At 37.1% G+C, this 24,114-nt stretch overlaps 1 protein-coding gene and 1 long non-coding RNA gene across 3 annotated transcripts; one reads left to right on the top strand and one right to left on the bottom strand.

Annotated features, from left to right (window-relative positions):
* Positions 1-116: 116 nt before the first annotated feature.
* ACC (acetyl-CoA carboxylase) lies at positions 117-24,090 on the top strand. Of its 2 annotated transcripts, XM_066401759.1 has the most exons (37): positions 117-218; positions 4,383-4,527; positions 4,611-4,755; positions 12,232-12,352; positions 12,960-13,208; positions 13,269-13,449; positions 13,505-13,707; positions 13,759-13,968; positions 14,025-14,618; positions 14,675-14,950; positions 15,191-15,300; positions 15,417-15,718; positions 15,772-15,914; positions 15,975-16,255; positions 16,352-16,529; positions 16,588-16,727; positions 17,770-17,983; positions 18,046-18,205; positions 18,263-18,439; positions 18,497-18,628; positions 18,686-18,967; positions 19,147-19,266; positions 19,409-19,628; positions 19,686-20,095; positions 20,201-20,334; positions 20,387-20,708; positions 21,073-21,208; positions 21,266-21,384; positions 21,450-21,585; positions 21,652-21,782; positions 21,839-21,952; positions 22,002-22,115; positions 22,201-22,525; positions 22,580-22,763; positions 22,832-23,002; positions 23,101-23,244; positions 23,294-24,090. In XM_066401759.1, the coding sequence occupies exons 2-37, from the start codon at positions 4,464-4,466 to the stop codon at positions 23,411-23,413; spliced, it is 7,062 nt and encodes a 2,353-aa protein (XP_066257856.1). In that variant the 5' UTR covers positions 117-218; positions 4,383-4,463; the 3' UTR covers positions 23,414-24,090. The 2 variants fall into 2 exon arrangements, with proteins under 2 accessions (XP_066257856.1, XP_066257855.1); XM_066401758.1 differs by lacking the exons at positions 117-218; positions 4,383-4,527; positions 4,611-4,755 and adding an exon at positions 8,243-9,091.
* LOC136416558 (uncharacterized) lies at positions 379-4,083 on the bottom strand. The gene is made up of 3 exons (XR_010752723.1): positions 3,849-4,083; positions 2,299-2,520; positions 379-1,176 (listed from the first exon to the last, which is right to left on the bottom strand). It is a non-coding gene; the product is annotated as an uncharacterized lncRNA (long non-coding RNA).
* Positions 24,091-24,114: the final 24 nt, after the last annotated feature.

The raw sequence follows: 24,114 nt of genomic DNA, 5'->3' as shown, positions 1-24,114 counted from the left end.
ACAAATCGTAAAATATCATACTTCTCTTAAAATGTTCATAATTTTGTTGTCTTGGCACCGGCACCATGCATTCCTTGTTTAATCCGGCAATATTGTAGACTTTCCTTGACATTCCTGAACTTAAGTGAGGTTATGAAAATGCTTAGAAATCCGAAATTGTTGATTGCAGATATTTATAGGAAAAATCGATGATCAATAGTTTCTGCTGACTTAATTGGGTGAGTTTTCCAAATTAAATATTAAATGGTACAACTGTTTATCGATTAGCCACTGCCACATGATCATACAGTTTGTTGGAGGCCCAAAGCATCCTGTGATCTAGTAGGTTAGTAGGTAGGAAGTGGAGCTACTAAAATGCAAATAACAGTAGAATCTAGGTTTCTTATAATTATTTATTCACAGTTTATTACAGCAACATACATATCATTAATACAATTATTATGTCTTTTCAATTACCACTAGTTTTAAATAATTATTGCTTTAGAGTAGCCCTATTTACCAACAAAACTCAATTATGATTGCCCTAAGGGCTAATAAACCAAAAGACCAACAGAGCATGGTGTAACAGGAACTTGAAAAGTAAAGCCCAATTTAAACACTCAACATTTGATTTGGCTCTGGTGTTAACTCTAAATATCAGCCTTGTATTCATAGCCAACAACAAAAATTAGTTTTAACATTTTTAGGGAAGGGGTTTTAAATGTATTTCCAAGAAAAGCTATTATTTTATTCCATATGTGTTGTATATTTGAATTTCTATTCAGAGTACCACATAAATTAGCAAATGTCATTTTTGTCTTTTTCTTCTAATTTAACATCTTTGAGACACTGCTGTAACACACTTAACTGTTGGAGCATTGTCTAAGGGAGAGTTTTCTTTAAATTCTTTCTGTGTCTGTTTTCTTGCTTTAACACTTAAAGAACAAGCCTTATCCCACTAGGGACTATTTACTCCCACTGAAGCATTTTTGTACTTTTTGGGAATGGCTTTTTCTTTTGCATTGTTTGTTACCTTAATAAAGTCATTAAAAAAAGTATTTTAACATTTTTTACTTCACATATTATAGACAAGTGGTGGCTTCCTTCAATATCATACGTCAACTTACCAAAGCAATATCCAAGGAGTTGGTAGTAACTCGGTGGAATCTCATTGGTTGTCTGTCACTTAACAATAACCTGAAATAGATATTTCAAAAGAATTTTTCGTACCCAAAAACTTGTCTCAAAACAATTTCAAGTTTGTAAATTAAAAACTGTTAGATTACTTCTAGTTTGCAGAATGGAAAAAAATTCTTTGACACCCTGTCTAGCTGAATCGCTTTGTTTTTACCCTCTAACGCCCAATACCGTTATGTCGGGGACACCCTGTATATTATTTCATTGGAAGGTTCGCTGCTTCCTTTTGATAATTTCTGTTTAATAATTCTTATTCCAATCTCTAGCGGTTTTAGAAATATTGATTATTTAAGACCCTGATAACACCTCTGTTACAGGGCGATATGGATCTACAAAAAGCAGAAATTTTGGAGATTATTTCGGAAAGGTCAACGAACTGATCCCATGTAGGACAAATGGATCCGCCTAGTGCATGGTAGTTCAAAATTAATGCTTTTGCAGTTAGACCTAAACCTGCCTAAAATGCGTTTATTTAAATCAAACGCCCGGTATGGTAAATGTTGTTTTGTGTATCGCCTCTAAACAGGGAGGTTATTTTGGCATTTTTGCCGAAGGTGGCCGTGGAACGCCAATGACGACATTCGCCATGACGTCATGGTAAAATTTTGAATCATAGCAAACATCTCAGGGCCAATAAAAAAACGACGGCAGCAACTTCCGAATGGAACGTGAATTCTTTTGGAATTTTTGCCGAAGGTGGCTCTGAACCGCCATAATGGTTGAAAACAATTAAATATTCATAAGCGCATCGCATTAAAGATCTCTAGGTCTCGCTAAAATGATGTTCGAGCTGCAATATCCTAACTGAAAATGAAAAATAAATTATTAAAATAAGAATTAAAGCCCTTGTATTATGTACTATGTAATGAATGGTAATGTATGGATAACGGATATTCAAACACGTAAGTTAAAATGTTGATTTATATTCAGAGTTGTCTGAGCAGGGTTCGTTGTGGACTGCTATAGATATCCATGTCTACGAGTGTGTATTACATATAGAGCATCTGATTCATGAAATTCCTCCTAGGATGTAATTCGTGCATCCAAAAATTCTAAATAATTTTACACTAATATACTGCAATTCAATAAAACAAACGTGAGTTTATTTTGTTGGTACAGTACCTTTGTTAGTATCGATATATTGAGGGTGATCCATTTCCTAAATCCCTAAGTTGTCATTGGCGTACATTGCTCCTCACTATTAAGCAACGTTATCGATTCTACATTATCGGAAGATCCGTGCTTGTCGCGTGATTGGATACACTCCACGACATAAAACTAAATTTATCAAATCATACAGGGTCCACCAAATTCTTGCCAGTTGTTCCATTTAAGTGGTAAATCCTGCAATTGATGGATATAGTGTATTATTACGCGTAATTTTGTCATAATCGCTATCTCTGTCATTATCGCTGACAAGGCGTTAAAATGCGACAGCATAAACCATTATTTATGGCGTGCTATATGTGGTACAGGCTGTACCTATTAGATTTCAAAAAATGTAACAGCATATGTAACACACACGTATGTTTGATTAGAAGCACTTATCACCATCTTCGCAGTAACACTGTAAGTGATATGTTGTATTCAATGTAACACATGAGTCAAAGTGACCATCACCGCTGTTGTCAGTGACTCCTTAATCATTTAAATAACCTAACAAAACATTTTAATCGCCAAGAAAATAGGTTTTAAACTTACACATGGGTATTCCATGTAAATCACGCCAAGGTTATCTTTTATCCAATTTAGAGATATAAGTTTATTACAAGTCGGTGCTCAATTTTTAAGTTAGTCCAACCAGAACGCTTAAACCGATTGGCTTGGTTTCTATTCCAGTGATCCTAAAATCACTGGTTTAATGTTATTCGTGTTAGTTGCTTTCGTTCCCATTATCATCATTGCCACAGTCATTTTGTATGGTATTTGCAAACTGGTTCTGAGTCTCAAGAACAAAAACTCCTCGAGTGAGTATTCAAAATTAGTTTAGAAGATATGTGATGCGCCGCATTCGTGTATAATGACTCGTTTTACTCACTGTCTTGTCTATGCGCGTGTGTGTAAAGCGATATTTACACTTCTTCAGTAATATATGTTTTAGAGATCTGTGGTTTGTAAGCGGTTTGAGATAGAGCAAAACAGCTGACAGTGTTCTGTGTATAAAACGAGACTAATTTCGAAATTTTCGAAGACTAGAAATTTTGCAAATTAAAAAAAAAATTAAAAATTTAGGTTTTTGAAGGTTTTAAAATGACCTTCGTTTGATAGTTGTGTCAAAACTAAGATAGGACGGTACCATCCGTCTTGCTCTATGTGGAACCATTTAGTAAATGCAGTTTATTAATACGTTCACTGCGAATGGCACCGATAGGTGCCACCGCTGTTGTTAGCTATGTGCTACTAGTACCGATAGGTGCCACCAATTTGTTTATAGTGATATTTTGAAAAAAAAGTTGTCCGCTCGTTGCGACCGTACAAATTATAGATAACAGTGAAAGTGTTAAAACGTGAATAACATAAACATTTAGGAGCCATTTTCTTAAGAACAATAAAAAATAGCTATAGGATCTTTTGCGTAACAAATGCTTGAAATGTCGAGAAGCATTAAAAAATTATATGGAAATAAGGGGTTTCCATTTGAAAAAAATGTTGTAGTAGTAACTTTTGCTCACCCTGTATAACTCGAAAAACTGCCCTAATGTACTGCCACTGGCCTCAGATATATCTGCGAAATTTTATCAATTCACTATAAATTAGTTTAGGGTAATTGCCTGGAGACACTTGAGAAAATTCACTCTTATAATCTCTTCATTATTGTCATGTTTTTTGAGTCATTAAGCCGAGATTATAAGCAATTCACATCTCTCTCTCGAGGTAATCACGTAAATCACCTCTCAAGCTATTAACACAACAATTTAATCATAGTAGGTACGCAGTATCACCGAAAATGCGTTATTTATATTGTTATTACATCAACCCATGAGCGCTTGCCCTTTTGACCCACAAATAGTGTCGTATGTACGAATTAAACATTCTGATATTTGCATAAGGTCAAAAATGAAAAGGGCAAATCAAAGTCAACGTGTCCTCATGTGTCGATCACTCTTTCTGTTTTGAACCGGCTGTCATAGCTGAAAGGGCACTGTTAGTATTTTTCCATCGTTAGTTACTTATTTAGTGAATAATTCGGCGGTTTTTTTTTCTAGGAGTGATTGTGGAAGGCTCTGCCAACACCCCCCAAGACGGTAAGCTTCTTAATGATAGAAACGAAGAGAATTTAAATCAAAATGACCGACGAACAACCTGTGGGGAACGGAATAGACAATAAAGAGCATACACACTGGATTGTGGGTAAGTCAAGCATGTCTGTTATGCCCATAAGTCCAGTGTTTTGAGGTGGCTTTGCACATTTTTATGCGCACATTTTTATACAGGGGATGAATCGTATGATGATTTTCCGGAGAATGGAGATGATATAGACCACATGCCGCCCCCTGCCCGGTCGGTGGGGCAGGGCGGATTGGGGGGGCTTTCCGCTCTGGAGCAGGCTGCCTTGTTGGAGAGAAGGAAGAGATTGAAGTACGTAGAATTTTTTTATATAGGAGATATTGAAGAATATTGATACCCCGAATTTTACTTATCATGTGCCTTACTGGCCATGATATAAGCTATTGGCACAACAAAGTGTAGGTACACAGTGTTAGATTTAAATGTTCTTGCATTTAATATGAAGTGCGACGTTGCGCTTTGATTTGACCATATCAAAACTTTGAAACCGACAACAAACTTTCTGCAATAAATAAGTGTTGGGCACTTTTGTCAATGTGTATGGTGGGTTGCCTATATGTTAGGCATTGCTTAATACACTTTTCAGTATCACTGGATTATATCAGGTGAAGGACATCTGTGTGGATCTGCGCATACTAAAATCCGGCATAACATGCAACTTAGTGCCATAAAATTTGCGAGTTTTTTTATGTATTTTTTGGCCCAAATATAAGGTATTACGTACTGAAATTTTGCAGTTACATTTGTTCACTTGCATACATTGCAAAACATCAAAATGCCCAAAATTTTGTTTTTAAATAAAGAGCACGCTTTTGGATGTATGCAAATCATTGGTTCATATTAAAACTATTGAGGTATTTAGATCATTAAAAGCAAATTGTGTAAATAAGGCTTGTGTAGTCTATTTGAATAAAATGTTGTATATTCGTGTACACTGCGCAGCATCAAATTGTCTGGTTTTTTTAAATAACATTGTTTTGTAAAAAAAGGTTTTTGTTGCTACTTCGTCTGTATGTAGAAACGGGTCCACCCCTTCTTATAGCAAAATTGTAGTTAAAATCTAGGTCACCTACTTATAATGTGTATAAGCAGCTCTTCCTGCAATCTCATATTAAGCCCCTGTTCTACTCCACCTGTTTCTGCTTCTGAACTTTAAAGGGCCTATTGACCTATATTTTTTGGCTCTTGTCACCTACGCTAATCGAATAGTAAACAACAGGAAAGTTACATGAATGAAATCTAAACAAGCGAAGCCACTCCGTTTAATTTGCGCCAATCCAATGGCGTTGCCCTGCTGGCCTCCTGATCGTACGAGGCCGCGTCACTCGTCGCGACATCCTCGCAGCGAATCGATTCCTGCTTGTTTTCCTGGCCTGCTGCAAATTCATTATAACCTTTAATTTTTAAATTCGTTAGTTCCCGAGAAAACGTAAAGTGCCACTAAACCAGTGCAGTTTTTCGCATATGTTTTGAAGGGACTTACTGGAATTTTGTAGTTTTTGGGGGGCGTCAAAGTGTTGTTTTAGAAGTATCACCGGTAATAGTCTGGTTGTGTTGTATAATGCGTTTTCCTTTCTTTATTTAAATTAGTTTTAGGCTCACTCATGACACAAACAGTTTATTAAGATGGTTTGAGTTACACACTTGCACTGCAGTGAATATAGAAAGTTTTTCACATGGGAGAAATTGTATTGAATCTCCCTTCGATTTAGTTTTATATTTCTTCGTCTTGACAGGTTTGAAAGGGGTAGGAGTGACGCTTTCACCTCAGCTTATTAGAAGATTTTTGAGTGATGATTATTTTTTTAGTAGCCTCCTGCTGTTAGGCCAAAAGTTTAACCTTAAGACTAAATTAGAGAGAGTGGCAGTTAAACAAACTCTTGGGAATACAGACAGGCCTTAGTATCATTTCCTTCATCATAAATTATAATTTTATATCTCGCGCGAACTTCTTGTAATGCTGCCCAATGAAAATGCTGTCCAGAGCTATTCCTACAATTAGTGCTCGAGGTTTTTTCTGGAACATCATTTTATAGAGTTGTTCAAATATAGCATATAAAATCGATATACCGAAGAGTCTCTCTTAGCGCGTGGGTCCTTTAATTTCGTTTCACTATTGGGCATTATGGTTAGATATGTTGATGCTTCCTATCTGCTCAACTTCAATTTGTATGATTAGTGAACTTTAGACCCACCAGTTAGGACCCATTTCGTTATACCTAATCAATTTTTAATTAATAAAAATTTCCGATGCGCACTAAGACTACCAGAAAGCCATGAAAGCACGGTTACAAATCACATTCAGTTCGACATGATAATAATTGTCTTAAAGATGATTTGACCAAAAAATACCTGTTTTCTTGCAAACAGGTTATTAAAAAAGAATATAATCTTAAAAATATCCTGATATCTTAATTGAGCATATTTAGGAGAAGGATTTTGTATAAAGTTTTAAGTTAAAAACCTCTTTAAGTTAGGCTTGCACACGCTTTGTGGAGAATGTGTAGGACGATAAAAGTTGATTATCAAACTTTTGAAATCCTATTTAGTAACGTTAATTGTTTACTTTTATTGCAAAAGATACTTTTTGATAACGCATTATGTGCTGTTCAACTTCGTTAAAATACCAACAAGCCATCCATTATACTATATTAAAACACCCTTTGCGAAATCAACTTTTATCGCCCTGTAGACCCCAAGTAAAGCCCCTGCGGGCCTCTGTTAATACGAGCTTTTTGCTTAAAATGAGATGTAGAATAGCATACTGAGGTATGTGTATCTCCTCTTCAAACACCCTGTATTTCATAAACTTTGATTCGCATTTAGAAGATTTCATCAATATAGTTATTTGTCAACCAGCATTGCATACAAGATGTCTTCTGGGTAAGTTTTTGATTTTACGTATGTAAATGTGGCAATTGAAAGCAGGAATCATTGCTGAGAGGTCTCTCAGGATCAAATTATTTAATCGCTGGTAACTATCAGGAACGTAGCTTCTATGGAAATTTAGGGCCAGTAAACTTGCCGAAATTTTTCTAATTTAGTTCTTACAGTGACTTGTAAAGTTTCCAAATAATATATACAATATATATATATTTATTTATTTTTTTTTTTTAATTTTTAATTCATTTATTTCTGTTTCTCTGCCTTCCGTGCTCTATTGAACATCTTTTTTAGCTCCCTGACATTTAAAAAACGATTGTAATACTAGTTAATGAGAACCTAGTTCGGCTTATTATACATTTTGATAAGATACAAGGCAGTAGATCGACATTTTAATTAGTGTCCATTAGGTATTTCGTTGAAACTTTACCTTTGTCTCATGTGACGTAAACAACTAACCATTAAATATTAATCGCCCACGAGACTTCGCATTATAGAACACAACTGGCGGACGTGCATTAAAAACGTTGGAAAACATAGAAATTAGTGTGTTATTGGATGTCCTTATGCTTAATTGAACTGCATTATTATCGAACAAATTGCCACTGAATTTTGGGCAAAGTTAAGCCATTGCGGCGTCCAAATATCACCGCGAAGCATGGATGAATGCCGTTTTTGATTTTAAGCAGACTTAAAGTTGCACATATTGTGAGCGTACAAGACTGTAAATTTTTGCAGAAATTGTAAGAAATTACGAATATTAATCGCATAAACCTCATTCATACCAATCATGATACCCACATTAAAGCAACACTTCGACGCATTTAGCCATAACCTCCACAAAAAAATTAAGAAATATTTGTTTACAAGTCCAAAATCCGCTAATTACCATTTAACGATCAGTGACGGAAAAATAATCGAAAAAACCTGTTCGTGTTACCTGATATTCCAGTCTACAGGCGTCAACGCAAGTCACGCTTATGAGCGACGTTACCAATAAACTTTTCCTGCTCTTCAGTTTCTTGTTTAGTTTTCTCAAACGCGTCAGCAAGTTAGTGCTTCAGTACAACAGTTTCTTCGTTATTGAGGAGTATAAGGTAACGAGGAACAAGCTGAAGGGGCAAAGATCCGCCGAAATTGAGGGGGAAGGTGCTTCGGATGCGGGTTCTCACGCCACGAGACCTGCCAGTCTCCCATTTGTCCCCAAAAGAGGAAAGAACTTTAAGAACGCCACTACGAAACAGAGCAGAAATAAAACCAACTTATTGGGTGTAGTGGACAAGACTCGGGAACTAACAGACGGGGGGGACCTCGGAAGCCCTGCTCCGAGGAAATTGGAAACCACCACAGCTCCAATCGACAACATCCAAATTAATGATCAGGTCATATCTCTTCAAGTACTGCCCCCTGACACTTCGAGCTCTTCAATGGATGAAAACAAGAATTTGTCAACGGGCGTAAATATCTCCCAGAATCAGAACCCAGAGAATAACTCTCCAGACCAAAACCTTGCGGCGTTTACTCCCACATTCACGTTTTATCCTCCCCAAATAATGAACAACCAAAAGTTCCTGGGAAGGAGGAACAGCAAGAGGTTTGTCATTGGAGATGGAGAGGATGAATTGCCCTTTCCAATGCCTCCAGATGTGACCATAACAGAAAGCCCTAATGTGGAGCAACGTAGGGCAGAGTGGATGAATCAAGATAATGGAGGCAAGTTATCTGTGCCCACGAAAGGACTTAAGTAAGTGTTTATTGTTTTGATTGGTGAAAGAGGTGGTTAATTCTATAGAAAACAAGAACACATATGCTAATCAATACGAGTTAGTTGGTTTTTGCAGTGATTGGGTTCAGTCCTTGCTTGCAGACTCTTTTTCTTTGATCAAGGTATTCTTTGATGCGTCGTAGAGGTGTAAGAAGGGATGGAAAAAGTGGATTTGTTAAAATCAAATACTCGAAGGTCTCAGTCGTAGTGTCATTCAGTATAAAGTCAATTGTAGTGTTCACTGAGGATATCGGGAACTCATTACTATTACCCTCTCTACTTATGTTTCTTATCATGGTTATATTTCCTTTCCTGATTGTCACCCCCCTCATTACCACTATCATCTCTGTCTTTTCCAAGAGAAAAATTGAGTAGTGTTGGACAAAAAAAAATCTATTTTTACACATAAGACTCCTTGATGTTATAATTTAAACAAAATCAATACGTAATCTATTGATTTCTGAGCTAACATAATGTTTAAGAAAAAAGTGTGCAAAGGATATTTTTTATTCTCGCACAAATAGGATTTAATAATGTCTGATTATTTGTGCGTGCAATATTTGCGCAAAATGACTATCCAGGACAGTTGAACCATTTTCGCGTAGCCCTGGCGCTTTCATATGGATTTCGCTGGCTCATTTGAGAGCATATATGTATATGTGGCTAATAGTGCTCCCTGTAAAAGATATGAAATACTGCGTGAGTAGTTTGCTTGTTTTGAGCTTCTGATAACAGACGAAAACTTCTCAAGAGTTTGAAGATTTCCGCACTGAAAATGGTGCGGATCACACTAAAGTTATACCACATCATCTAAGATCAAACCGACAGACCGGGCGCATGGTGTCCCCATATGGCCTATGACCATATGGGAATAATCTGATTAGCAGCGAGAAACTTCTGAACATTTGAAGGAACTTTGCTGTTGTTTCTATGGAACCAACTGTCCCATTTTAGTTGAATATCAGACATTTTCGAAACCTTTCCTGCTGGATATTGAAGAATCGCATGAAGAAGACGCCGGAGAATCTAGAAGAAAATCTTCGGAAATGACGGTTTTCTTTGCAGGTTGTCAACAGAACTTATTCGTTGGATTTGTTTGTGGGGGATGACGTGTAGTAATGCCACTTGTTTTTCATCCTCGATCCACCCCGACGACGGGAGAAATTACTTATTCACCTTTAAGTTTAATTTAGGCACATACAAGGTGCGGCAAAAAGTTGCTGTCGCCCTATAATTCTCTCGGATTATTCTCCTCTTTTCTATAAAAATTTTGCTATACACAAGGCGATGTAATAACACGGGGGGCTGTTATTTGGCAAAATAACTGAAGTTAAGTTAGATTTTTGCCTTCTTTCCTGTAGTGACTTTTAGATTTGTTACAGTACTTGTCCTCAAACGATCGTCGAACTCGACTATTTTGACGTCACCTTCAAGTGGTGTTTTTTCATTCAGTTAATTATTCGTTCAACTTTTGATGTTCTTTCTATATTTTTAATTATCGTTATTTATTCAAAGCATCTTCCGAGTTCAGGAGTAATTAATATTACGTGACGCATGAATTCCTGTTATTATTGGCAGATATTTTGAAATTCTGTGATATCGGCCTGAGTGTGCAAATATTATTTCTGCAACACGTTTTCCTATTATTTCCGAAGGCAATTTAGTGCGCAATTTGAGTTCATCTAAAAAGAAAAAAACGTGGCCTAGGCGAGCATTTCTCGATAGAAACGAATCGAGTCCATCACTCTATGAATTTAATGAATCTAATCAGCCCTATATGCGTCAATTCTAATCCTTCCGTGCGACAAACAATCAAGGTTGTCCACGAGGATATACACGTAAAACGCCAATTTCACAAAATAAATACAGGATCCGATTAAAATTATAATTGCAAAAACTCTACCGCGACCGATATTAACGAATAATGAGTTATGAGCACTTGTCGGATACTTACAGCTATTGTTAATGTACAGGGTGTCCCTGTTCCTGCAATGGTGCCGTTCGAATCGGCTATTTTTGATGTTCCTCCAAAATGTCGAATCTATGCGCTCACCTCATCATTATATCAGTGAAATACATTCTAAGACTATTTTGACCCTTATCGAAATTCTCTCCGCTGCAGTATGTTTTTAACCAGTGAACGGTAAAATGATATATTTCTCGCGGATTTTTAACAAAGTCGTTTATCTCACTAACAAATACAATGCGAGCAAATATAAACGGGTTCTGGCCTGCCTGGAGCGGTACGTAACATTAATCTTTTTTATACTGTTTTATCACACCCGAAGACACTCTGTACAGGACTGAATGCCAAGAAACTAAATTGCAGCCCCTTAAAGCTATAATCGGAAGTTTGCCCTGAAACCTTTGAACAAGTACTCCAAACCGCCAATTTCGATTGCTTCAAATTACAGTTTTTGTTGATATTCTGCTGACTAACGCGTAACTCATAGGAATAAATAGTAAAGCTATCAAAATATATGAGGAGTTTCGGGCTTGAAGTGCGTTTGCATTGTAGTGATACATAAAACACGAGTGTATTCGATAACAGTTTGTTGGGATTTAGTCAAGACGGGAGGTCAAGGCTGCAATTAACAAATTAACGGCAACCACTTTCTCTTATCTTTATCGAAAATCCAAAGTTCGCGGCGATATTCCAGTTGGAATCACCTCCCTATCATGCTTTCACACTTGGAGATTATGCTTAAGGAGAGATTGTATTATTTTTAAAGGTTTCAAAGCAGTATTATGTCAAATCAGTGCAGAAATATTCGAATTTTTCGGTGAAAGTGTATGTAGTGTTGTCTAAGTAGAATGGCTGAGGAGAGGAGGGTGCTGAGCGGGGAGTGGGGGGCTTTGGCGGCAACTCAAAAAAATGTAAATGACATGTTTAGGAAAATTCATAACAGAAGGTTAGAAATTTTGTCAATTTTTCATTAAAAAGTTGTGTTAATTGGTAATAACTCCTGTACACCGAGTAATATTTTCACGTTTATCTTCGTTCTAACCAGGGGGGGGGGGGGGTACTTCCATCATAATTTGCAGGAGTTGAACTAAGGCAATTTTTTCCCCGAAATTTTTAGTTTTTTAAAGGTATTTAGCATTCTTATTGCTTTCAGGCCTTCTATGTCGCAGGGCACCGTGATGCTCCACAACAATCGACACCAAGAAAAGGACTTTACTGTGGCCACTCCTGAGGAATTCGTCAAACGCTTTAACGGGACTAAAGTTATCAATAAGGTAAATAATAGAGAATTCAGCCCCTTGAAATTAAATTATCAATAGTCAGATTTAAGTATACGAATAAGACTGAAAGCATGACTCATTTAGATACGTGATCCTTCAGATATTTTAATAAGTACTCAAGTATCGTTTCTGATTCTTCAAGTGTCATCAATGGGATTTTCACGGGACATTATCTCTATGTCTCTGTTGCGTATATTTTAAATGATGGTAAACTCATGAGAGGCCCATTCCTATAAATTGGAGATTAGAACGTTTCTCAAGAAATGACATCAAAAATGTATATCAACGTAAGTTCTTCATATTATAAGGTTAAAAAATTACGTCATTTTGACGTCATTTCCTGGGAGCGTTCTTCTACCTATACGCAATCAAGAATCTGGTCTGTCTCTCTTTTTCGTATATTCGAATTAATCGAGATTTGGTGGACAAAAATATTAGTTATCAGTCGGATATTCATTAGTTCACGCTATTTCTCGAATTAATGGACAGGAACCTATATGATTTACACGGATGCTTCTTCTAAATACAGACTCAAGTCCATTTTCAATCTCACAAGACCACAGTTAAGTGACAATTGCGTGCAATAGCGATTATTTTCTAGGTTTTAATAGCTAACAACGGAATCGCAGCTGTAAAATGCATGAGATCAGTACGCAGATGGTCTTACGAGATGTTCAAAAATGAGAGGGCTGTCAGGTTCGTCGTAATGGTGACTCCAGAAGATCTGAAAGCGAACGCTGAATACATCAAAATGGCTGATCACTATGTCCCAGTACCCGGTGGAACCAATAATAACAACTATGCCAATGTGGAGCTTATTGTGGACATTGCAGTGAGATTACAAGTACAGGTAAATGACCATGGGAAAACATTTTTTTTACATTTTTCAAATTGCCAAAATTTTCTCCAGGCTGTGTGGGCTGGTTGGGGTCACGCCTCCGAAAATCCAAAATTACCAGAGCTCCTTCACAAAAATGGAATCATCTTCATAGGTCCTTCAGAAAAGGCTATGTGGGCTTTGGGTGATAAAATCGCTTCCTCCATTGTAGCCCAAACTGCGGACGTTCCAACATTACCATGGTCAGGAGGAGGTATTTAATCATTACAAACTCTCATAAAAAAAATCAACGAAAATACTATCTTCAGGTCTTAAAGCACAATATTCTGGCAAAAAAATAAAAATCTCCTCGGAATTATTTGCCAAAGGGTGCGTGACAACTGCCGAAGAAGGCCTTACTGCAGCGCATAAAATAGGATTTCCAGTAATGATAAAAGCCTCAGAGGGTGGAGGTGGGAAGGGTATAAGGAAGGTGGAATATTCCGATGATTTTGCTGCTGCATTCAGACAGGTCAGACTCAAATCTCCATGTTTTAAACCTTAACAACCCAATATAAAACAGGTACAAACTGAAATCCCTGGGTCTCCAATATTCGTAATGAAACTGGCAAAAGGAGCAAGGCATTTGGAGGTGCAGCTGCTAGCTGATAACTATGGAAATGCCATTTCCTTGTTCGGTAGAGATTGTTCGATTCAAAGACGACATCAAAAAATCATCGAGGAAGCTCCGGCTTCTATTGCCAGTCCAGAAGTGTTTGAAGAAATGGAGAGGGTATGACGATGCATAATTGTAGCAATTTTAAGGTTTACTGAAAAGTAATTTTTTAGGCAGCAGTTCGGTTAGCCAAAATGGTCGGCTACGTTTCCGCAGGAACCGTAGAGTACCTTTATGAAACCACTGGGAATTACTATTTCTTAGAGTTAAATCCGAGGCTTCAAGTGGAGCATCCATGTACTGAAATGGTATCCGATGTGAACTTGCCTGCCGCCCAACTACAGATTGCCATGGGCTTGCCACTGCATTACATCAAAGATATTAGATTATTGTATGGTGAATCCCCTTGGGGCACTACGGAGATTGATTTTGATTTACCGAGGCATAAACCTCAGCCATGGGGACATGTTATTGCTGCGAGAATTACTTCTGAAAACCCCGATGAAGGTTTTAAGCCAAGTTCTGGTACTGTGCAGGAACTAAACTTCAGGTCATCCAAGAATGTTTGGGGGTACTTCTCAGTCGCCGCTTCGGGGGGATTGCATGAATTTGCAGATTCTCAATTCGGACATTGTTTCTCGTGGGGTGAAAACAGGGAACAGGCTAGGGAGAATTTGGTTATCGCCCTTAAAGAACTGTCCATTAGGGGGGACTTTAGGACTACTGTGGAATATTTGATTACTTTGTTGGAGACCAACGATTTTCAGGTCAGCTTCAATAAAACAAAAAAGATTCAATAACGTAATTTTTCTTTTCATTTCAGGAAAATACTATAGATACTGCATGGTTAGATATCCTGATTTCCGAAAAAGTTCAATCTGAAAAACCAGACGTAATGTTAGCAGTGGTCTGTGGAGCTCTACATATCGCCGACAAAACTATCGAAACTGCGTTCCTAGATTTTATCACTTCACTGGAAAAGGGGCAAATTCAAGCCTCAAACACTTTAACAAATGTGGTTGACGTCGAGTTAATTAACAGCGGCAATAAGTATAAGGTCCAAGCCACAAAGAGTGGACCTAACACATATTTCCTGCAGGTAAGACCAGTTCTTCTGGTACGCACGTATCATAATCGATATTTCATGGGTTTTGCACCTTGCATACACGCACAGTTAGAATATGCTAAAGTATTTAGACTTACCGAAATTGAAATGTTTATAATTGATTCTGTAGTAATTATATATGTATCACAAAAGTCCTATTATACACACTAGCCTGTTAAGTGCCATTTCTGCATGTGAAATAAAAAGTTAACTAATTTCACTGGTGTTTTTCAGATGAACGGCAGTTTTAAAGAAATTGAAGTGCATCGGCTTAACGACAGTGGCATATTGCTTTCAATTGATGGTTCGTCGTTCACCACATACATGAAAGAAGAAGTAGACAGGTAATAGAATGCTCAAGCTATTATATATATTACTAGATAGGTAAATAGATGATAAATAGTTTTTATTATGTTAATATAAACTAATAATCGATTATACCACTCAACTTTCTCCTTAGATATCGCATAGTAATCGGCAACCAAACCTGCATTTTCGAAAAAGAGAACGATCCTACAATACTTCGATCTCCATCTGCGGGAAAACTCATTGGATTCCTAGTTGAGGACGGAGGACATGTGAATAAAGGACAAACTTACGCCGAAATAGAAGTGATGAAGATGGTGATGACTTTGACTTCGGCCGAGGCCGGGGTCGTGACTTATGCCAAACGACCTGGAGCTGTCTTGGAGGGAGGTTCGGTGTTGGCCACTTTAGAATTAGACGATCCGAATTTGGTAACAAAGACTATTGCGTATAAGGGTAAGATACTGTTCATTTTCTATTGAACTATCTTTATTTAATTTAATTTCTAGGTCCTTTCCCCGAAATGGACACTTCAATCCAAGGAGCCCCAGACAAACTCAACCATATCCATAACAGCTATAAATCGATGTTAGAAAATACTCTTGCAGGTTATTGCCTTCCTGATCCCTATAATGTACCAAGGCTAAGAGAAGTAGGAGTTTTAGAAAAGCCCTATTAAACATTTAATAAACTTATATTTCCTTAAACTTAGGTGATTGAAAAATTCATGTCCTCTCTGCGAGATCCAAGTTTACCACTGTTAGAGCTGCAGGAAGTTATGGCTTCGATTTCGGGACGTATTCCTATTGCTGTGGAGAAGAAAATCAGGCGGTTGATGTCTTTATATGAAAGAAATATAACTTCAGTGTTGGCACAGTTCCCGAGCCAACAAATTGCTTCGGTAATTGATAGTCACGCTGCCATGTTGAATAAACGAGCAGATCGGGACGGGTTCTTTTTGGCCACTGAAGGAATTGTACAGTTAGTTCAAAGGTATGTTTACTGTTTAAACGAAGAAAATCTCAGGAAAAGTTTTATTAGTCACTTCTTATTACTATCTGATCAAAACCTCATATGTATGGTTTTTAGGTATCGAAATGGCATTAGGGGACGAATGAAGGTCGCAGTTCAAGATTTATTAAAGCAGTACTATGATGTAGAAAACCAGTTCCAGCACGGGTCTTACGACAAGTGCGTTTCAGTACTAAGAGAAAAGCATAAAGATGATATGAAAATTGTTTCTGCTACGATATTTTCTCATTCTCAGGTATATTAATAGAAATTATTGCATTTCGTGGTTATAAACTGTCTTATTTGCCCTTTAGGTTGCCAAAAAAAATTTGCTGGTTACGATGCTAGTTGACCATCTATGGGCTAACGAGCCGGGGCTTACCGATGAATTGGCGCCCGCATTAACCGAACTTACGTCGTTGAACAAAAGTGAACATTCTAGGGTCGCCTTGCGGTAAGTATTGTCCTGTTCGGAAACCAGCAAAAGTAAATTTTTCCTCTCTGAAATCAACAAAATCAAAATTAGTATAAGAATAAGAATCAAATGGTTCTATATACAGACTGAGTCAGAATTAAATCGCCATATGTAAATCGTGCAAAGGGAATTTGATTTTAAGGAAGAAAGTTTTAGTAAAAATGTGTCCGCAAATGCTTGCTAAGAGCGCTACAGCCCTTCAAGGAAGGCCGACGTAAATTGATTTTTGCTTTATGTTTCTAATATCATTTAAGATAAATGTATGAATTTGTGTGCAAAAATTAAACTGAATCAGGTGGTTTTTATATTTTTGTGCCTGCACGGATTATACAATTGAAAAACTTTTACACAGAGGTAATAGTACTCAAGACTCAAGACGGCCATCATTCCGCAAATTTTTCAATTTTCTAGTTAGGGCTGTTTTGTCTCAAAACGCCGCGAAATTAAAAAAATTTCAATGTTCGGAGTAACCATATAAAGCCACGATTGGTCAGAGTCAAGTTTAGAATTAAACAAACACAAAGTCACCAACAAAATAAGAGTAAAAACCTCATGTCAAACGAATTTTCTCTTTTTGCTAATTTCTTACTAATTTTTAACTTATATACGAGTTAATTCATTGAATGAAAAACCTGAAGATAATTAGTGTAAGTGAGCTGCTCTGATGTCCCCACAGTAAATAAACAAGTTTCTTATTAATCTATGTTGATAACACAAAGACATAATCTACATATATCTTTTATTTCATTCACTAGATAGAATTAAAATTAATTATAACCGGTTTGAACCAAAATGATTCTAATTAGAAGATTGAAAAAATTGCAAAATGATGGCCGGTCTTGAGTACGATGACCTCTCTGTAAAAGTTTTTCAATTGGATAATCTGTGCAAGCGCAAAAAAATAAAAACCTATTTTTTATGTTAATCTCATATGTTCTGGGTTTGCCAGGACACCCGGTATAACAAATGTTTCGATTCAAATCTTAACTTGTGAGAATATGAGAATCTGAATTATTTCCAGAGCCCGACAAGTCTTAATTGCTGCCCATCAACCCGCGTATGAGTTACGCCACAACCAAATGGAAAGCATTTTCTTATCGGCTGTGGATATGTACGGTCATGAATTCCATCCGGAAAACTTGCAAAAACTAATCGTTTCTGAGACATCTATTTACGATATTTTACACGACTTTTTTTTCCATTCCAACAAATCTGTATCGAGTGCGGCGTTGGAAGTAAGTTATACGCCTCGCTTAAAGTTTTTTTTTAAATTGTAGCAATGTCCTTGTTTATATAGGTTTATGTTCGAAGGGCCTATACTAGTTACGATATAATCACCCTGCAGCATTTAGAATTGAGCGGCGAGATTCCAGTGGTTCATTTTCAGTTTCTGTTACCTCCTAGTCATCCTAATAGGTTGTCTAGGCTTTTGTCTAGCAACAGCGTTCAAGATACTGGTAAACTAAGCTAATTATGTATATCCGAGAATTTTGTTGAATTTTTTATTGCTTCAGATGATATGCTCGTGGAGCAACCAATTGTAGTGGATACATTCCAAAGAACAGGCTGCATGGCGGCGTTCGAGAATGTACACCAGTTCGAAGAATATGCGGACGAAATTTTAGATCTAATTGAAGACTTTTCTAATCCCGCTGTTATAAGCGCACGAGATTTGAATGCAGTTGAGTCAGGTACTTTAGTTTTTTAATATTTAATTTTGTTTATTTATTAATTATCTTCATACTTAGGATCTGAATCGCGCAAAAACTCTACTTCAATAAACGTCAGTTTATCAGTAGATGGCCCTAGAGTGCCTCAAAGCGACGAGAATGTTATTTTGGAGCCTGTGCACATATTGCATGTGGGCATTAAGGATGATGGTAATGAGAGACGGGTAGTTTAATTTTCAGAATGCTAGACATTAAAAATTTCTTCAGGTGATAAAGACGACTCCACCATGAGCAAACTCTTCCTCAGCTTTTGCACCAAGCATAAAGAAGAACTCTTGTCGAGAAAAATAAGGAGAATCACCTTCAGTCCTTTGAAACACAAGCAGTTCCCTAAATTCTTTACATACAGGGCACGAGATAGTTTCACAGAGGACAAAATTTATCGACATTTAGAGCCAGCGGCGGCTTTCCAGTTGGAACTTAGCAGGATGAGGGCCTATAATTTAGAGGCTTTGCCGACGTCAAATCAAAAGATGCATTTGTATTTAGGTAAATTGATCCCTCAAGATTGTAACCATTTTCAGTTATTTTTGCCCAGAAAAGCAGTTGTTAGTGTCAGTTTAACGCTCACAGTGCGAAAAGATATAAAATTTTAATTTAATTCAATAAGGGCTAACTTTTGTAATTTGGTGATTTTATGTAGTATTAATTTTTTCCGCTTTTTTTAGGGAAAGCAAAAGTACCTCCTGGCAAGGAAGTAACTGACTATAGATTCTTTATTAGGAGCATTATTAGGCATTCAGATCTTATTACGAAGGAGGCTTCGTTTGAGTATCTACAAAATGAAGGTGAGAAATTCATGTAATTTGTATGTCATGCAACATACAAAATTACTGGAGCATTATAATGCATAAATGTAGTTTACCCGGTGTTTCATCCTGTATAATGAACAAACCTGAACACGAACCCTTTCTACATTTGTATTTACAGGTGAAAGAGTACTCTTAGAAGCAATGGATGAACTGGAAGTAGCATTTTCCCACCCGCAATCTAAGCGAACCGACTGCAATCACATATTCCTCAATTTTATACCAACTGTGATAATGGACCCTGCCAAAATCGAAGAGGCCGTAACCAACACTGTGTTACGCTATGGCCCACGTTTGTGGAAGCTCCGCGTGCTGCAAGCCGAAATTAAAGTTTTAATCAGGTTTATTAAATCAGTCTTATATTTTTAAATTGATATCTTTACATTCCACTTCTACAGGCCATCACCTAATGCTCCTACAACCCCCATTCGCCTTTGTCTAGCCAACGACAGCGGTTATTACTTAGATATTAACATGTACACGGAAGTGATAGACTCTGAATCCGGAGAAATACGGTTTCAGGCCTACGGCAAGAAACAGGGTCCCATGCACGGGCTTCCAATTTCCACTCCGTATTTGGCCAAAGATTACCTTCAATTAAAGAGATTCCAAGCGCAAAGCAACGGCACCACTTACGTGTATGATTATCCTGAAATGTTCAGACAAATGGTGGATTTGCAGTGGAAGCAATATAGCCAGCAATTTATATCTGAATCGATAGATATTCCAGATAAGTTTATGGATTTCGTGGAGTTGGTTTTGGATGTGGAAACTGAAACGAGACTCACGGAGCAAAAGAGAGTGGCGGGTATGTTTTAACAATTTATCAATAAAATATAACTAAAAAATTCCTGCTTTTTTCTTCGAAAAACCCTAATTTCTGAAATACTTTTTGAAGCTCAGTGGCTTTTAGGTGAGAACAACGTTGGAATGGTGGCCTGGAAACTCACTCTTTACACTCCAGAATACCCAGACGGTCGTGATATTATAGTGATTTCCAATGACATTACTTACAATATCGGATCTTTCGGTCCCAGAGAGGACAAGGTAAAGTTCAGGATGTATTACTGGAAATACTTTGTGCATATAAAGTTTTAAGGTATACGGCCTAGCCTCAGAATTAGCGAGAAAGCTGAAAATTCCCCGAATATACATATCCGTGAACTCAGGAGCTCGAATAGGCTTAGCTGAAGAGGTTAAAGCTCTGTATAAAATCTCGTGGGAAGATCCTAATGATCCGGAAAAAGGGTTTAAATATTTGTATTTAACCCCGGAAGACTATGCGAAAATTAGTGCCGTTAATTCTGTGAGAGCAGAATTGATAGACGATGAGGGAGAATCTCGTTATCGAATTACAGATATTATAGGGAAAGATGATGGTTTGGGAGTGGAGAATCTAAAATATGCTGGAATGATTGCAGGTAATTTATTGCATGTATTTTATAATTAAAGAAATATGGATTGGCCTAAAGTAAAGTTTAATCTAAAGTATATGAGTATCTTGCTGGAAATGATCAATGGTATATCTGCAAATGAAGCATTATTTTGAACATTAGTTTAGGCAGGGGACTCTAGCCTGGGACACCATTTGCAGTTCTACTTAAAATGGTGAATGCGTCCGTGGCACAATCTTCATCCATTTGGTACAATTTTGGCACGGTCTGTGGCCAATTGAGAATCATATAATAGATATAACCGAAAGTACATATCACCATTGATCACGAGAGCAAAGCGGGAATATAATTATTAAATTGTAATTACAAATCTTCATTATTTATATTTCAGGTGAAACTTCATCCGCATACAACGAAATAGTAACCATTTCGATGGTTAGTTGTAGAGCTATCGGAATTGGTTCTTATCTACTTAGATTAGGTCAGCGTGTCATACAAATAGAAAACTCTTACATTGTGTTAACAGGGTAAGGAAGTCTTCAAAAATTTTTGGTAAAGCAGTTTATTAATTCCCTTATTAATAGGTATAACGCTTTAAACAAAGTATTAGGCAAAGAAGTATACGCATCAAACAATCAATTAGGAGGTGTTCAGATTATGTTCAACAACGGAGTCTCACATAAAACCGAACAAAGCGATTTAGGTACATTTTTACTAAATTATGTGGTTTGATATTCGAATTTGCGTTCATATTTCATCGTATTCCAGATGGTATTTACACTATATTGAAGTGGCTGTCTTATATGCCAAAGGATAAATTGTCGCCTCTGCCAATTATTAAAACTAGTGATCCTGTTGATAGAGAAATTGACTATGTTCCTACGAAAACCCCTTATGATCCTAGGTAAGATAATTGTGTGTGGAATTATACATATTTTCAATAACTTAATATATAATTTGCGCAATTAAGGTGGATGTTGGAAGGCCGAGAATCTCCCAGTGATCCCTCTGTGTGGGAATCCGGATTTTTCGACCATGGCTCGTGGACAGAAATATTGCGCCCTTGGGCCCAAACTGTAGTAATTGGTCGTGCCAAACTAGGTACTTTAAGCTACCAATTATTCCTTTTAAATCCTTCAAAAACCTTTATTTTCCAGGTGGCATTCCTGTTGGGGTAATAGCAGTGGAAACTAGAACTGTGGAATTGAACTTACCAGCCGATCCTGCCAACCCAGATTCGGAGGCCAAGACTGTATCTCAAGCTGGACAAGGTACTGATTTCCCTCTCATTTGGAACTAAGCTTACTCAGTATTTTTCAGTCTGGTTCCCGGATTCTGCCTACAAAACTGCGCAAGCAATTCAAGACTTTTCCAAAGAAGATCTACCCCTGTTTATTTTCGCAAATTGGAGAGGTTTCAGTGGCGGCATGAAAGGTGATATTTGAAACTTATAATGAATTACACCCCGTGCACCCATTGACATTTCAAAGAATATATTGATGTTTGTTTTAAATTTTAGATATGTATGAGGAAATTCTGAAATTCGGAGCGTATATTGTGGACGGTTTGAGACAGTACAAGCAGCCAGTTATAGTGTATCTGCCCCCCAATTCGGAGTTAAGAGGAGGCGCTTGGGCTGTAGTAGATCCTACTATTAACTCTAGATATATGGAAATGTACTCGGATCCTACCGCAAGGGGGGGAGTGTTGGAGCCTGAGGGAATAGTTGAGGTCAAATACAAAAAAAGAGATCTACTCAAAACGATGCATAGATTAGACCCATTACTAAAGGAATTAGATGAAAAAGTGAAAGTTGTCCAGGCGGCTCAACCAGTACGGGAAAGGTACTGAAAGTCAAAGTTAGACGTTGATATTACAGTGTTTATTTATAATAATAGGTCTTCGAGTATAACCCCGATTCAGCCCACTCCAGAACGGGAAAAGCCAAAAGAACTGAGGGATTTAGAGTCAAAGATAAAAGAGAGGGAAAGCGATCTTTTACCAATGTATCATCAGGTGTCCATCCACTTTGCTGATCTACATGACACACCCGAACGGATGTTGGAGAAAGGAACGATATCCGTAAGTTTTTAGCAAAAGTTTCTACTAATACGAGCAAAAACTGGATTTATGGTCGTGAGTTTTTATAGGAAATCGTTGCGTGGAAAAAAGCAAGACATCATTTCTTCTGGAGACTGAGAAGACTGCTGCTTCAAGAAAGAGTTTTGAAAGCTCTTCTTGATGCTCAACCAGAAATCGGTTTAGGTCAAGGAGAATCGATGCTCAGACGGTGGTTTGTGGAGGACAAAGGTGCAGCGGAAGTAAGCTAAATAAAAATTGAGCAATATTGCCGTTCGTCCTTTGAGACTGACTAAACAGTTATTTGAACATCCCAGGTAATTTATTATAATATTATTAGGGTTATAAATGGGACAAAAATGAAGTGGTAGTGAACTGGATCGAAGACCAACTGAGCAAACCCCCGCACAAATCGATCATCAGTCATAACATTCATGCCGTGAAAAAAGACGCCGGGTTAAGCCAAATAAAAGACCTTATAGAGGCAAGTTTTCTCTCTTTGATAGGACAAACTTTCTAATTTATTTTTACAGGAGTGTCCTGATATGACTCTAGACGCAATCGACGTAATTATCGAAAAGCTGAACGATAATCAAAAAGCGGAAGTCATAAGGAAGCTATCACAGTTAGGTTCTTTAGAAAATGTCGATTAATTTTTTCAATCGACGAAAACCGGGCCTTAAAGCTATTAGGCTTGGTTTGTCAAACTTCTGGAAATTTGTCAGTAGGATAATTTGCATAGATGTGGAGAAATTCCTCCATTTCGTGATTTCTGTGGAAATTACCTTGCTGGCAAAGTTATCAGAAATTTGAACAACTGGGCAATTCGGTGCTTTCAATTAGACAATTGCAGGTACATATAACCATTAATTCTGAGATTGAAGCCCAAAATCTCGATGATGTTATGTAGTGTAAGTCCAAGTACAAATGCAAAATAAGGTGTTCGATTTGCTGACGTGACATAGTTTTGTAAGTGTACTAAAGTAATCTCAATTTTTAAAATTCTGTTCAAGAGAATTGTATATTTTGTTACTAAATCTTTTAATATTTCCTGATGGTCAAGCCTAAGGGGTGTTTTTCTTTTTTTTTAAGTCTAACGCAAGGACCACGTACCCGGTGCATTTGATAAATTACTCGTTTTAAAGGCAGCTGTCCTTATATAGGTTTTTGTAAATTATTTTTATACCGAGGGATTAGATTAGAGTGTATAGATTTCTCTTTCTTTGTTAATATTTATTAACTATTCAAATTAATGTAAAAGGCTGTTACTATTCCATGTTGTTATCTTTTTATTGTTAGATATTATTTTCAATAAAAAAATTATAAGAGATTTGCTTCTATTTACCAAGAAAAG

The sequence above is a fragment of the Euwallacea similis genome, chromosome 23 (assembly GCF_039881205.1).
Source record: "Euwallacea similis isolate ESF13 chromosome 23, ESF131.1, whole genome shotgun sequence".
In the NCBI taxonomy this organism is placed as follows: domain Eukaryota; kingdom Metazoa; phylum Arthropoda; class Insecta; order Coleoptera; family Curculionidae; genus Euwallacea; species Euwallacea similis.
Note: the sequence above shows the minus strand (reverse complement) of the source record. Positions and strands in the feature narration are given on the sequence as shown.

Coding starts and splice junctions, on each gene's coding strand:
- ACC (XM_066401758.1), top strand. CDS start 8,328: ATGAGCGACGTTACCAATAAACTTTTCCTGCTCTTCAGTTTCTTGTTT. Junction 12,353..12,959: donor GGACTAAAGTTATCAATAAG/GTAAATAATAGA, acceptor ATTATTTTCTAG/GTTTTAATAGCTAACAACGG. Junction 21,953..22,001: donor TGTATCTCAAGCTGGACAAG/GTACTGATTTCC, acceptor AGTATTTTTCAG/TCTGGTTCCCGGATTCTGCC.